The following is a 14,301-nucleotide window of genomic DNA, read 5'->3' on the forward strand; positions in this document are numbered from 1 at the left end:
AGCGACCTTTCGGTTACTGGCCCAACGCTGTAACCGCTAGGCTACCTACCGCCCACATTACTATCGGCAGTCAGTGTGGTACGTGGAGATGCAGTGAGTAATGGATGGCAGTGGTCAACGCATGGAATCGTCAGTAAATTACAAGAGAATTTACACCCAGTGTTCTGTGGTCAGAGGAAAGAGGACGGCTGCCTGCTGCACACAGGCGATGTTCATGAGGACAAATATAAGCACCCACCACACATTATCATTATCGGTGTCCCATCCTTAAAACCACTGTGACAAAATACACTGGACACACACTCAAAAAGAAAGTTGAGAATTTATTTAGGATTATCATTGTATTAAATTCACAGACAAGACTGTTAAATTAAACATAAGATTAAGAAAACAGTTGTGAAATTGAATTTTAGGGGGATTGTGGTGGATTGAGTCAGGATTAGGAGTGGTGTGTGTGTGTGTGTGTGTGTGTGGGGGGGGGGGAATCCAATGTACACTAAAACATCACCACCCCAATATCCAATGTCAAAGCAAAATATAAACATACAAAAATGATTTGATCATGTTTCAGAAAACATAAAGGTTTTGCTGATCTAATTTCTCTAGGTATACACACACACCATATGCTTTTTATTATTCATCTCCAATGATAACAGTGACTGGGTTATACCACACACAGTCAAACAAAGGAAACTAACTTGGCATATATGCCAAAGAACAGAGTAACAATTCCATCAAATAATGTATCTGATGTAAGAAGGGTAAGAGACTAGGAATTACAATCAAATTCAAATAATTAAGCACCAATTATCAACTAAAAATGTAAAGTCAGACTTTCATATTTTTTTTGTATTGGATTTAATGTATATAGGCTGCTTCTGAAATGTAAGTTCTTAGTGTGAAGCAAATCTGCACAAAACCAAATATACAGTATGTACAATGTTTCAACAGTACAAAATCTGGGTGGCTGTTAATGATGGATAGTATAGAAATACAGTACTGCGTTTGATTTTCAAAGTTATATCTAGCAATTAAGACCAGATTTTTTAAAAGTAGGTTATCTACTCTGCACCAGATGCCAACAAAAAAAAAACAGACAATATGCTATTCCACAGGCAATCATGACTTTTGGGGAGCGTGGAACATGCACAGAGTTCTCATGGCAACAGTTCTGTTCCAAACACTAGAAGAACACAGAATGACCTAAATGGTGCTGCACCGGTAGGACTCCTATGAACATTGCAGGCTCCTTCCATGATGTACATGAACACAAGTCATCCACATTATGTAGTGGTAAAGTGTAGGTAGGTAAAGAAACCAAATGGTGCGAGAACACACATCGTAGGAAAGCCTGTGGTTATGTAGCAATAACAACTGTTAGGGCAAACCAAATGGTGAACAGATTATACGTTCACATGACTGAATGTATGATAGCAAAAAAAAAACTGTTTTAACAGGATTAGTTCCATTTCGACATACACCCTGTGAGTGATCCAATTGGTGCTTGCTGGGTTGAAAAATGAGGTAGCTCAATCATTGGTCAATTTCTTGGATTAGTTTTTTTGCTAAATGCTTACTCTGCATCGGCAACATCAGCACATTCTAGCCAGAGGAGCCATAGCAATGTAACCACTCCCATTCCCCCCTTCAGCCAATCACATTAGAGGTGACATCAAGCACAGAATCATCACAAAGACAGATCAAGATTGTCGAAGTCTAGGCTCATGGTAAGATAAGAGCAGTCAAGAGTTAAGTGGACGACTAGAGAACAATCAAGTGACGCAGCACAGCGTGGCTGTTGGTTCAAGGATAAGGGGTTAAGGAACTGTTGTGAGAACTGTCGGCGACAGAGAGTGGGATTGAATACTAGAACCTGCATAGTTAATTATTTTGCCAAACCCCCTTTCACTTGATGCATACAAAGTCTGATACAAAATGAAAACACCGGTCATCAAAATAAACAAAACAACAATTCAAACAGTGCAATGTTTTCTTCCTTTTATCTACACTTTATTTAGAACTAAAAGCTATTCTCTTAACAAGATGAAAAACAAAAACAATGTCTGAAAAACAGAAAGGAAAATGTTTCCTTGTGTTGGGGTAAAGTCATGAAGGGGTTGGTGACTTCAGGTGAGTGGGGGTCCCGTCCAGCCCCATCTCATCCACCATAGGACCCCATAGAATGTCAACCATTAACAGATCCACAAGCTACCTGGACGGGTTGAGTAAAGCTACAAGTACCAGTCGACTAGATTCACCTAAGAGAGAGAGCCCTACATACACATATAGATCAGAGACGAAGCCATTCATTCAAAAGACCACTGGACAAGACTGATGCCACCTCTGCATCCAGTCATGAGCAACCCTCTTAGGCTCACAGACATGGAGTCAACACTTCCCTTCTCTAAGAGAGCCATGTGGGCTAGAGGAGACACAGGGGGGACTAGTCTTCAGACATACTCTGGGCCTCCCCTCTTATAACAAGTCCCCCACAGTGAAAACAAACCATTTTCTGTGTTAGATGGATAGATAGATACATCCTATCTAATTTGTTGCATCGTATGTATAGATTTTTCAATATATTTATGTAATATATAAAAGGCTATTTGATTTCACCTAAAGCAAACCACCAACATAGGAGTATTTCAAGGTCCAAGAAATGTATCTCTCTACTGTAGGGTCTGGTAATGGACAGACAAACAGGTGCAGTCTCGCCCCTTCTCCTCCGAAGAGAATGGAGCGAGGAGTGAAGATGGCCAGGATTGTAGAATCACCCCCCCCCCCCCCCTCCTTCAGTAACGGCCTCCTGGCCTAGTTACAGACAGCATAGCAACGAGTCTGTGTCCAGCCACAGTTACAGTCCTGCTCTAGCTTTCTGGCATGGTCATCACTCATGATAGGTGTCCATACCCCAGCAACCCCCTACCCCCTCCACCAGGCCAGCCACACCCAAACCCGCCTGTATGGGTTAATCCTCCAGCAGGTCCCTGTCCAGCTCCATGAAGGGCTCGTCTATGTAGCTGGCTATGGCACACAGAGAAGTCCTGTCTGAGCCCAGCAGCACTGACACTGTCTCCTTCCAGTAGTCAAAGGGGATGCAGGAGCTCTGAGGGAGAGAGGAAACAGGGGGTTAAGACTTGTAAAACACCCCCTTTTTACCCAAAGAGGAGAAGGGGATATTCATGGTAAGTGGAGTAGTGCAAAATCGCAACGTGACACTTTCCCCGGTCTTAGGAAATACAAAATACTACCGCCGCACCTGCCCGGTACCCCAACAAAATGTGGTGGACACCGACTAATGAAAACACAAGCACATTTATAGGATTTGATGATTGGCCTCCTCCCGCGTCTTCCGAAACACACCCAGCTCCGTGCCATTGAACTAGTCTCTGACTAAATGACCCCTCACTAAACCTTGCATGATTTGAATTTAAAGTTTAGTCAAAGGCTAGTTAAATGACAGGCCAGCCAGTCTACGGACTACAACTAGATCGGGTGAGCTCATAACAGGGACGCAAACTGCCGAAGCCCCCAAAAAGTGACAAATGTTACATATTTTCAGGGAATAACAAGTACATATTTGAACAATCTCAATACTCTGGAAGCATGTTTATGGTAGGCTGGCCTCGTTTAATTGATGCCGTGGGTCGAGTTTAATCCAGATAAATGTATAGTTCCATATCACAACATGTTGCTGAATTCATGAGCGAAGCAGAGGGCCTATATATGCCTATTTGGCAAGTCAGCTGTGCAGGGCTGCATCTCACTGTAGTAGGCTGTGTTTTGGTTATTTGGATCTCCATTCAAATCTAATTTTATTGATGACATACACATATTTAGCAGATGGTAGGGCGGGTGTAGTGAAATGCTTGTGTTCCTAGCTACAACCGTGCAGTGGAGTAGTATCACTTGCCTTTTGTTTACTGCATTTGTTTACTGTTAATGTAAGTAGCCTAAATATAGATTGCGTCATGCTTTTATCAATCTGATATTGTTTACTAGGCCTACTTGGTAGTGCTGTTTTGTTCTATTTGAATTCATTCGTTTGCATTCGCAGTTGTCAGTATACTGAGCCAAACTGCTATCCATTTTTGTTTGCATGCATGAATAACTAGGCTACCACTTCCAGCATTTATTAAGACAGCAGTGTTCATGGCTACATTCACAGGCTGTCGGTAATAGGTGGCTTACCCTATTTATCTTGTAGCCTATATTCATTACCAAAACAGCCTTGCTTTAGTGTGATAAGCAGCAGAGATGGGCTACAGATTTTGTGCCAACCTGTCACTTCCAAAATCACTCAATCAATGGTCTCAAGAGTCTCGCCATTTTAACTTTATGGTTATTGTGGTGTAGCGTGATATAAGCAGAACTCAATATACAATTCCAATGCAAGAACTCCCCCCAAAGAATTGACGAACCCCCAAAAATGTCAACTGCCCCCGTAGTCACTTTATCCTGGCGCCGGGTCTGGAGAGAAGCAGCTGAGTAGACTAATGGCTGGTTAGGGGATGTGACTGGCTGCGCACAGCTGTCACACGTGATATTGGATGAAGCGATCTGATTTGACATATATGACATCACACTCTGAACTCTGATATTCTATTTTAGCTTGTCAGCTTAGATGCTAAAGTAGTTCGCTAGCAAACGTTAATAACTTAGTGTGTAATAATTTGCGCTATTGAAACATAAGTACGGCTTTGTGGTAATCGTATCACCGCCACCCCGGCGGTTACGAGTCACGAAGGCAGTCAAATTCCACGTGGCCATTTAGTCACGGTAATTAGGGTTTTCCAAGTTCTGATGCTGCTGATGGTCATTAGTAGCCTAACAAATTTCGTAACTGCCTGGTACTCTGCACTCTATTGTCCCTCTAATCACTCTGACATCGATGCAAATATAATCGAAAATCTAATCAAACACTTCATGAGAGCCCATGATCTCATGTTGCGCAACATTTCAATAGGCCATGCAATTGCGTGAGAAAACAGTAATTGGCTCTATTAAATATAGGAGGATCCCATCAGCTTTCTATAGGCTAGGCCTACTATATATATATTTTTTAACTTTCCTAATATTAAGTACATTGCTTCTCTTTACAACAGGAGTATAGCCTACCTGACTGGCATGAAAATAAAACACGGGGGAAAAGTGTCCTCCAAAAAAAGTGTCCTCGCAATTTAAGTGAATAGATATATTTTTTCCCCAAACTTTTTTGACAGGTGCATGATAAATGCTAAATCTAAATCAAAACAAATTTCACACATATATTATTTTGTATATGTAAAGACAAAATTAAATCAAGAATAGTCTGATGGGTGACAATACCAGCCTATCACATGTGAATTCTATATTATCACTTATCATAATGCCCAAGCGTAAGGCAAGAAACAGTGCCTTTTTTGCAACTTTTTCAAATCATAGTCGCACACCTCATGTAGCCTAGCCCATAGGCCTATATATGTTCTAATAAGGTTTGTATCACAACTAAAGTGTCCAAATAACTTCTTAAAATTAAGCACATTAATCCTCTTTACAAGGGTTGTAAGAGCCTAACTGGCGTGTGAGTTTCAAGTTTGGGGAAGATCATTTTCACCATAAAAATGCACCTTTATAATAAAAGCATTATATGCATAATCACATTTACGGTAATTTTTGATAATGGTGTTTTCCCGCTAATGGAACATTCCCGCTTACTGCTGTGTGTGCATTACTGCACTTATAATGGGAAGATATAGCCCAATAGTTTATCAACATTTTTATCATCTAAATGTTCTGAACTGTTGGGTCAGCCTCGTTGCATAAAACAGTTTAGGGATTCTAGTGGTTATATTAATTTGGGATCCATTGCATCCCACAACTGTCCCAGACTATGTTTGGAATATTTATTTCACGCACAGAATAGGTCGGCTTTTGATAGTAGATTTACATAGGCTAGTGCTTTTGCTGTTCGTTAGGCCAACTCATCTGGTTGGATGACGAAATGTAAATGTGGACAGTTCTTCATTATGCACCTTGGAATTGGATAAGGATCCACGCATTTTTTTAGGGTGCATTACAGCCACACAAAGGGGTTGCCACCGGGAAATTTGAGGTATCATCATATGCTTGTCAAATTGTGAATAAGAGACTGATGTATTGTGTACAGTCCGTGCAAAAAAAACAAAGCAGAGCTCATGCCTTTCAAGCAACTTTTTCAAATCATCGTTAGAGTCGCATCATGCAGCCTTACAATGTATTAAAAATCAAAACATATAGCCCAACGTTTGTAGAACAACTAAAGTTACATTAATAACTCTAAACTAAGCATATAGGAATACCTATTTCTTTCTTAACCGCTCAACACAGAATAGCCGTATGTGTGCACTCCCTCAAATTGTTTGGTGAAAATATCCTTTCTATTTTATTCAGCTTTGTTCAATTGTATTCTTCATACTAGAAAAATAATGCCACGGGAATTCAAAGAAAATCTTGTCTGCTAAATGAACTAGTGTAGCCAACAGCCATATGGCATAGCCAGATCAGGATAACTCAAGTATGCTATTCTGTTATTCTGAAATAGATTACATTTTCTTCATATCATGTTTCTTTAGAACTGTCTAAAATAAATGATAGATTTATTGTGAAGGTGTAGGCTATATTACATGGATTTATTAGACTTTTTAAAATGTAGATGTTCCAAAGGTCTGCATCAGTGGCTTGTAGGCTATGTGTTGAAGCCAGGAGATGCTAAATGTGTTTATGTTAATTAACGGTTAATTATCATGAGACAGTTGACAATCACTGGCTGACAAAATTTTGTGACCGCCACAGCCCTAAACATAAGCAAATTATAGTTGCATGTATCAAATATAACCGCAGCATTATTTCGAACACAGGTTGCTTACCTCAAGTTGCATTCCAAATTTCCCAGTCAGGAACAAAGTTTGTTGTGTGGAGTGGATGATGACTCAGCCGCCAGAGAAGGTAACGTTAGTGAGCACACAGTGGGGAGAACCTCAATTGCATACTTCTCGCTCCTCAAACCCCAATGGATGTGAAAGCCAGAGGTCCCTCCCCTCTGACCTTCTCCTCCAATGGGTTTTGAGAAGGAGGTGAGGAGAGAGGACGCAAGGAGTGTGCAATTGAGATTCTGTTCACACCTCTCTTTTATAGCTCAATGGGTGACACACTCTGCGTACTTTGCCAGACATACTTTTGTTTTTATGGATCGACACAATTCATGTGAATGACCTATTTTGAGATCAAAACTGTGAATATCGCCAAGAAGCGCCAAGTTTGCATCCCTGCATAATATATTTTGAAGAAAATAAATCTGGTTTTCCCTTGTTTGGGACAGAGCAGGGCGAGGACACTCACGTTCTCCAGACAGGTGCTGTCCTTGTCCTTGTTGAGGTAGTGGCGCTGCCAGAAGCGCAGCAGGTTGTGGAAGTTGTTTAGCAGGCAGCCAGGATATTTCTCTGCATACTCCTTCTCTCTCAATGTGTTGAGGTAGAAGGGAAGTTTACCCCGCCTCCTGGCCAGCATCAGGACCACCAGGCTGGTGTTCAGACAGCTCACATTCTCCTGGGCAAGGGGATGGGCAGGGGAGAGGGGGACATGTCAGCGCCAGATGTTGGAGAACAACAACCTCAAAGCCTAACAAACTGAGGACACATTCCTCTTATCCTGAAAGAGGTACAGAGGTGTGGGTTTGTCTGGTGTTAGAGAGACCTGTGTGAGAGTCTGCACGTTGATGACATTGACCAGCCTGAAGAGGAAGGACAGCCTGTTCTCCACCCGGGCCATGTAGGACAGCAGACAGCATTCAGACAGCACCTCCACCACTGCAGGACCACAGCCAGCAACAATTACATCAGGAACAGCACCATTATAATGCACTCAAAGCTTGAATTCATTCCAGCATTGGCAGCTTAAGATACTACATGTGACCCTCTCTCATCGTTCCATTCACTTACTATGGGATTAGACAGTGCGGCTTACCTTTCACATCCTCTGTCTGGCTCTCGAAGCGGTCGAGGGACAGGACGATGCAGCGCACCAGCATGTTGGAGTCCACCAGGGAACTGTTGATCTGGGTCATGAAGGTCTGGAACTGCAGCCGAGCCGAACAGAGGAATGGGACACACAGCATTATAGAACACACACATCGCAAAAACTTGGGTACATTGAGATTACTTATATATGACTATAAGAATCGATATTGCATTATTTCATGTATTTTCTGGGACGATTGAAAGGACTAACAGATTCTTCCCACATTGGGGGGGGTTGCTACTCGCTAAGGGTTTCACCTTGTCGTCTGTGCTGACATATTTGTTGAACCTCTTGAAGGCGTCGATGTTGAACTTCATGAGTTCCCCCAGCAGGTCAAAGTAGCTCTGCAGGACATCTCTGGACTTACAGCCACTGTCTATGATGCAGAACAGGATGTGTTCTAGCAGCCCCCTCTTCAGCAGAAACATCTGGTCCGCATAAGAGGTGGCTCCACGGAGGAAACTCTCCACCGCCCTGGCCTGCCAGAACCTAAAGGAGGAGTCTGGAGGCTCCCTCTTCATGACGGCGAGCAGACGTGTGAGGAGTCCCTTCTTCCCATCGCACACTAGACTCCTGCAGGAGCACAAGGAGACAGGGAGAGTGCATTAGTGTGTGAATCACTCACAACAGATTTCGGACACACAATATGGTATTGCATTTGAGGTTTCAGAGAACATGATGTCTCTGTAGTGTGACGTATTGAGGGTGGAGTCAAAAAGGAGTCCCGGCCGTGATTGGGAGTCCCATAGGGCGGCACACAATTGGCCCAGCGTCGTCTGGGTTTGGCCGGGGTATTTGTTCTTAACTGACTTGCCTAGTTAAATACATTTTACATTTAGGATGCATACCTGTCTGTATTGACTAAGGCCTCCACCTCCGGTATGTTGGCCTTCAGAGAAATGGCACTCAGCTCGTTCAGCTCCTGACTGTTCAGAAGAAGGTACTTGTTCCTGAAATAAAGAAAATGTTGTTTGTTAAACTCAAGTGAAGCTAACGGGGGAACTTTCGGTCAAACAGACTGTTTGAAGGTTACTTACTCGTGGTGGTCACTGAAGCTCTGGAGAAGCCTCAGAAACTGGATCTTGAAGGATATTTCCTAAGGGAAGGACAGAATCAGCGTGATTGATATTGCAAATGTTATAACACAGCAATGGTAATATGTTACCCAGAGTGAGAATCCTAGAAAAAGCCACCGATCATGTCCAGGGACAGCTCAGTGAGAGACGAGTGCACTGCTTACAGGACTGCAGTCACAGTTCTCGTTCTGGCCATGCACCACGTGATCGGACGAGGTGTACTTCCTCCAGATCAGCTTGTCAAAGAGGTTGTTGAGACCTGGGATCAGACGGAACTCTGCTAACATCTTGTGTACCTGAGGAAGACAGATCAGGTGGTCAAATACACGCAAGAGCACAGGAGTGCCTACACCGGAGAACCCGTGTCCTGTATTAGGTGAGGCGTCTGCTCTGTCCCCCAGTCCCTCACCTGGTTCCTCTGACGGCCCATTAGCAGCACACAGAGCACGTAGAGCACCTCCACCTTGTACATGATCTCATGGACAATCTTCATGGACTGGGGCAGACGGTGCCTCAGAGGGCTGGTGGCCATCGAACTCTCATCTGATGACTCTGTGGAGGAGACACAACAGGAGGTTTTTTTATTTTTATTAAAATGAGAAGAAATGTTTATAGATAAGTACAGAGGTACAAGGGTAGGTGACAACCGAGATGTCCAGGATATTTCTGTATAGTACAATAAATAAACATTTCACAGGCAGAATGGTGCATCTAATGTTAGACCTTTTAAGTGATAACTGGTGTTTAAGGCAGTGGTACAGAGCAGGAGCAGAGAGGATGCTGACCTGTGCTGCTGTGCTCAGCTTCCTCCGTGGCCATCTGCATGAGGGCGTCCAGCACCAAGGCGTTGTCCAGCCACGTGTACCAGTCCTCCAGCTCCTGCAGGAAGTTCGACGCCCCGGTGGCCTCAGACACCTTCCTGGTGGCCAGCTTACACAGGCGCTCGATGAAGCCCGGGATGTTCAGGAGGGTAACTGGGAACAGGGAGGCAGGGTGCGCTCATTCATTGATCATGTAACGTTACTCTACAATAGTTTTCGGTTGAGCACCGATGGGAAAACTTTTGGACAGAATAAGGGTATCGAATTTAAATGAGTACTACAAATGAACAGACGAATCAAACCAATACTTTAATGAGACCCCAAAGAAAGGGTAATTGAGCTAAATAGTGAGAATACAATCTAATCTCTCCAGTGTGTTCCCGTATCCCTGTCCTACCTTGATTGACCTCTGCACGTGAGGGGCTTGCGTTGCGTTTCTGCTGTGCATTCTTGGCCAGCAGGGTGTGTTTGTCATCATTTCTCACGTCGGGTTCTGAGATGGTGACAGAGAGGATGCGGCAGAAGTTAGCCAGCTGCTGCTGGTCGAAGCTCTGGACCAGACCAGACAGGTTAGGAATCCCCTCCAACTGGATCATGTCCTGGGGCAGAGAGAAGACCAGGACCAAACAAATGGATCACCATCGGCACAACATGATCATGGACACCAAATCTCTACCTAGAGCAAACGCTCATACTCTGTGTGAACAATATTAGTATAAATTAAAATAATATGAAGACTTTGCCGTGAAGTTGCTCTGACCTTCTTGACGCCGAGAATATCCTCGATTAAAGTGGCAGTCTGTAGAAACGTCTTCTTGTTCGTCATCAAGGTGAAGAGAAACAGGACAAAGTCGTCTCTGGCTGCAAGGCTCTTTGTAACCCCTTCCGTCTGAGAAAATGTGGGGAGAGATTTGACGATTAATGAATGTCTAAAGAGGAAAAAGCAGACATGACAACTTTTTTTTTGCGTATGAAGTGATGGCCTGCAAAGAGGGTACTTACACATATACAGCAGTTATAAAGAACACTGAGGCAGTCCTTGACTAAGTCATCATTCACTGCAGGGACAAGAGACACAGACATGAATAACAACGGTCCCTTATGTCAAAAGTGCAGTCTTCAGAGAGAAATTATATCAGACCTAAGTGTTACTGCTTACTTTGAGGTTTCTTCTTCTGCATAGTGAGTGTAGGCCTCATCAAGATCTCTACCAGCAGCTTCGAAGGGATGGAAAAAATGAATGCAATGAACAAACGTCGCCTGATAGTATCCCAGAAGGCACTGATACACTGCAGTAGGAGGTGACATGGCTGATTCAAGACATTCAAACTGGTCATTGATTACTTTCCATCACAGCATAGAACACACTAGTAACAAGAGCATAATAAACAGTATGTAAACATACATCAACTCCACCAAAGAGGTCAAAGGTGTATGTGTTGGGAAAGGTGGATTCTTGAGCACTCTTCCTGTCTTCTGTGACAAAAGACATTGCCTCCATGGAAAGTAGGGATGATAGTTCCTGTTAAAAATAACAGATAATTAGGCCTTCATCTTTGAGTAAACTATACACATTCAGTCGGCTCCTATAGCCTAGGAGACTGAGCTTAGTTGATGTTGTGGTGTATATATTATCTGGGTACCTTTAGTACACTGTGTGTGTGGGAGAGGTCACTGTTAGGATGGCTGCTCTCATGGAGCTTCTGCAGCAGCTCAGGGATGCCGTGCCATTTGGCCCTCTTATCTCTCTCCTGGAGCAGAGCCTCTGGGAGCTGGAACACAACGAATGAGTGGTGAATACAGGAAATATGCGAGAGCTTAGAAAATGTCTCCAGTATGTTCCCGTGTCACAAGAACACTGACAGTTGATCCTTTTACCCTACCCTCAGCACACCCACACAACCGGAGACAGATTTAACAAAAGCCTAGGTCTTAGATGTTAGTGCAAAAATAATCGCATCCCCTCCAAATTCCAGTTGCAGAGACCATCTTCTGGCACCAGTTAAGTCAGAAGTCATTCCAAATCATGCACAAATGCTCCTCACAAATGGAGCACAATATAACTTTCAGTTCTCAAAACTCAATTATTACTGAAACGTTGAGAGGAATGTGGCTCAAACTGCCATTTGAGACTTTATATTGGAATCGGTGGAGCAACACATAGGCCTTTTCTATTCTTTAACGGCAAGTTGGCAGTGAGTTAAGCAGGCCACATTTCACAAGAATGAAATGAGGAAAAGAAGTAAAAGCTTATCAGTGCTGCTGAGGTCTGAGGTTGCCTTGAAAAGTACACAGGATTCCTTAGTTTCAATATCAGAGAATTTGTCCTGTCCCCATTGCATGTTCAGAAATGTTGCGCTTATGAGTTGACTTCATAGCTATTATTGGTAAGGTTACTATACTAATAGTTAGTAGGGATTTATTTGGTTTTGGATTTTATTTTCATGGTAGTACAGAATTGGGCAGCTCATGATTGAGCGTACAAACTTTCCAGCACAGTAGGTGGTGGCATGCACTGTAAACATTTGTTTGCGGACTGCCATGATCTCCATAGAAGAAGAAGGGCAGGGAGTCAGAGGGTAATTCTAGGATAGACATCCTCAGCATGCACAAGGTAGCTCTTCATGTTAAATGTATAATTCAAAAGGTTTGTTTTAAAATCACCACCATCTAGTCTACTGCAGCCATTTGTATACACACATGAATGAGTGCATAATGTATCATTTCCAGTGGTGTAAAGTACTTGAGTAAAAATACTTACTAAGTCGTTTTTTGGGGTATCTGTACTTTACTATTTATATTTTTGACAACTTTTACTCCACTACATTCCTAAAGAAAATAATGTACTTTTTACTCCATACATTTTCCCTGACAGCCAAAAGTACTAGTTACATTTTGAATGCTTAGCTGAACAGTCTAGTTCACACACTTATCAAGAGAACATCACTGGTCATTCCTACTGCCTCTGATCTGGCGGACTCACTAAACACAAATTCATCGTTTGTAAATTGTGTCTGAGTGTTGAACTGTGTCCCTGGCTATCCGTGAATTAAATAAAATAAACGTGTCGTCTGGTTTACTCAATATAAGACATTTAAAATTATTTATACTTTGACCTTTGATACTTAAGTACATTTAAAACCAAATACTGTTAGACTTTTACTCAAGTAGTATTTTACTGGGATGACTTTTACTTGAGTGATTTTCTTTTAAGGTATCTTTACCTTTACTCGAGTATAAACATTGGGTACTTTTTCCACCACTGACCATTTCCACAAGATTATTAGCAAAAAAAAAAGGTGCCGTAGATTTTTCAACAGTGCATGAAAAGAGAAAGGTTTTTGACCCTGTAAGGTTTATTTATCTGGCTAGTAATGAGAGGCTCACATGAGCAAAAACAAGTAGCTAGTTAGGTAAAATACCTGTTGGCAGAATAATGACTGAGCCGTGCCCAAGCACAGATGGGCGGCTCCCATTTATGGAAACGAAAGTAGCGTTAACGTTACGTAATCACGCGTGTTGTTCCAAGTTAGTTCTATCTAGCAGATGAAAAACACATCCTGTCAAAACCTAAAACCCAGCTAGTTAGCCGTAGCTAACTGATAGCCAAACTAAGCTGCAAGCGAGCTAGCAGCAGTGGCGCACTCTTTCCGTTTCGCAAAGTCATCAAATGTTAGGTAGCTCGCTAATATAACAACATTGAGTAATACAACTAACTACATATACCAATTGTATGTAACGTCATGGATGGGAACAGACACATACGATACTACCAAAGATGGCTATCTACTTAGGTTAGCTAAAAAAAAAAGGTTAGCGTAAATATACTAGCAACACTTAAAAAAAAATCTTAATCAACAAAAGAGCTAACAAGTGCAGGCTACATCAAGGTTTCGGCTGTCATTTTATTGTAAGTAGCTAACTTGCGGGTGTATTTAGTCATTTAGCGAAATGATCACATTATTTTGTAGCATAGACAGCTGATGTTAGCCAACTAACCAGAAAGTCTGATAAACAGCTAGCTAGTTTCCCAATATATGCTAACGTTAGCTAGCTCTCAGCAGGGTTACCAAACGCAATCCCAGCCAGGCTTGAGTCGTCCTCCCCCTTTTCAAATACCTTCATTGCTGATACATCGCACAAGTTGTCTTACCTGTGTCCCTCTGCTGAAACCCTGGCCTGCGATCTGACTGTGTGTGATTTTTGAAATGATATTGCGACTGCTTCGTTTTCCTCCAGTCCAAGGGGACTCAGACCCCAGAAACGTCGCCATTATTTCTTTTTCCTGAACAGTTCTAAGCAGGAAGTTCTGTGGATTTAGCGAGCTATGGTTGATACAAAATATTCCCATGTATCTAGCGGTATCT

General features: G+C 42.6%; 1 protein-coding gene across 2 annotated transcripts; it reads right to left on the reverse strand.

Annotated features, from left to right (window-relative positions):
• Positions 1-303: 303 nt before the first annotated feature.
• LOC109890963 (short transient receptor potential channel 4-associated protein-like) lies at positions 304-14,267 on the reverse strand. 2 transcript variants are annotated; one of them, XR_004210011.1, is made up of 17 exons: positions 14,088-14,262; positions 11,578-11,706; positions 11,340-11,456; positions 11,094-11,151; positions 10,937-10,992; positions 10,695-10,823; positions 10,332-10,533; positions 9,899-10,087; positions 9,523-9,665; positions 9,278-9,409; positions 9,075-9,133; positions 8,886-8,987; positions 8,295-8,610; positions 7,984-8,095; positions 7,714-7,826; positions 6,888-7,566; positions 304-3,106 (listed from the first exon to the last, which is right to left on the reverse strand). XR_004210011.1 is itself a non-coding variant. In XM_020483150.2 (17 exons), exons 1-17 carry the CDS (start codon positions 14,205-14,207, stop codon positions 2,969-2,971), a joined length of 2,322 nt encoding a protein of 773 aa, XP_020338739.1. In that variant the 5' UTR covers positions 14,208-14,267; the 3' UTR covers positions 304-2,968. The 2 variants fall into 2 exon arrangements, 1 of the variants encoding a protein (XP_020338739.1); XM_020483150.2 differs by having other exon boundaries at positions 7,360-7,566; positions 14,088-14,267.
• Between the last annotated feature and the right edge of the window lie 34 nt (positions 14,268-14,301).

Source organism: Oncorhynchus kisutch, linkage group LG5 (genome assembly GCF_002021735.2).
Source record: "Oncorhynchus kisutch isolate 150728-3 linkage group LG5, Okis_V2, whole genome shotgun sequence".
In the NCBI taxonomy this organism is placed as follows: domain Eukaryota; kingdom Metazoa; phylum Chordata; class Actinopteri; order Salmoniformes; family Salmonidae; genus Oncorhynchus; species Oncorhynchus kisutch.

Excerpts from the sequence above, each read along its gene's own strand:
- LOC109890963 (XM_020483150.2), bottom strand. The coding sequence starts at position 14,207 with ATGGCGACGTTTCTGGGGTCTGAGTCCCCTTGGACTGGAGGAAAACGA. Across the intron at positions 7,827-7,983 it reads CCAGACAGAGGATGTGAAAG|TGGTGGAGGTGCTGTCTGAA; the intron begins GTAAGCCGCACT and ends GTGGTCCTGCAG. Across the intron at positions 7,567-7,713 it reads ACGTGCAGACTCTCACACAG|GAGAATGTGAGCTGTCTGAA; the intron begins GTCTCTCTAACA and ends CCCCTTGCCCAG.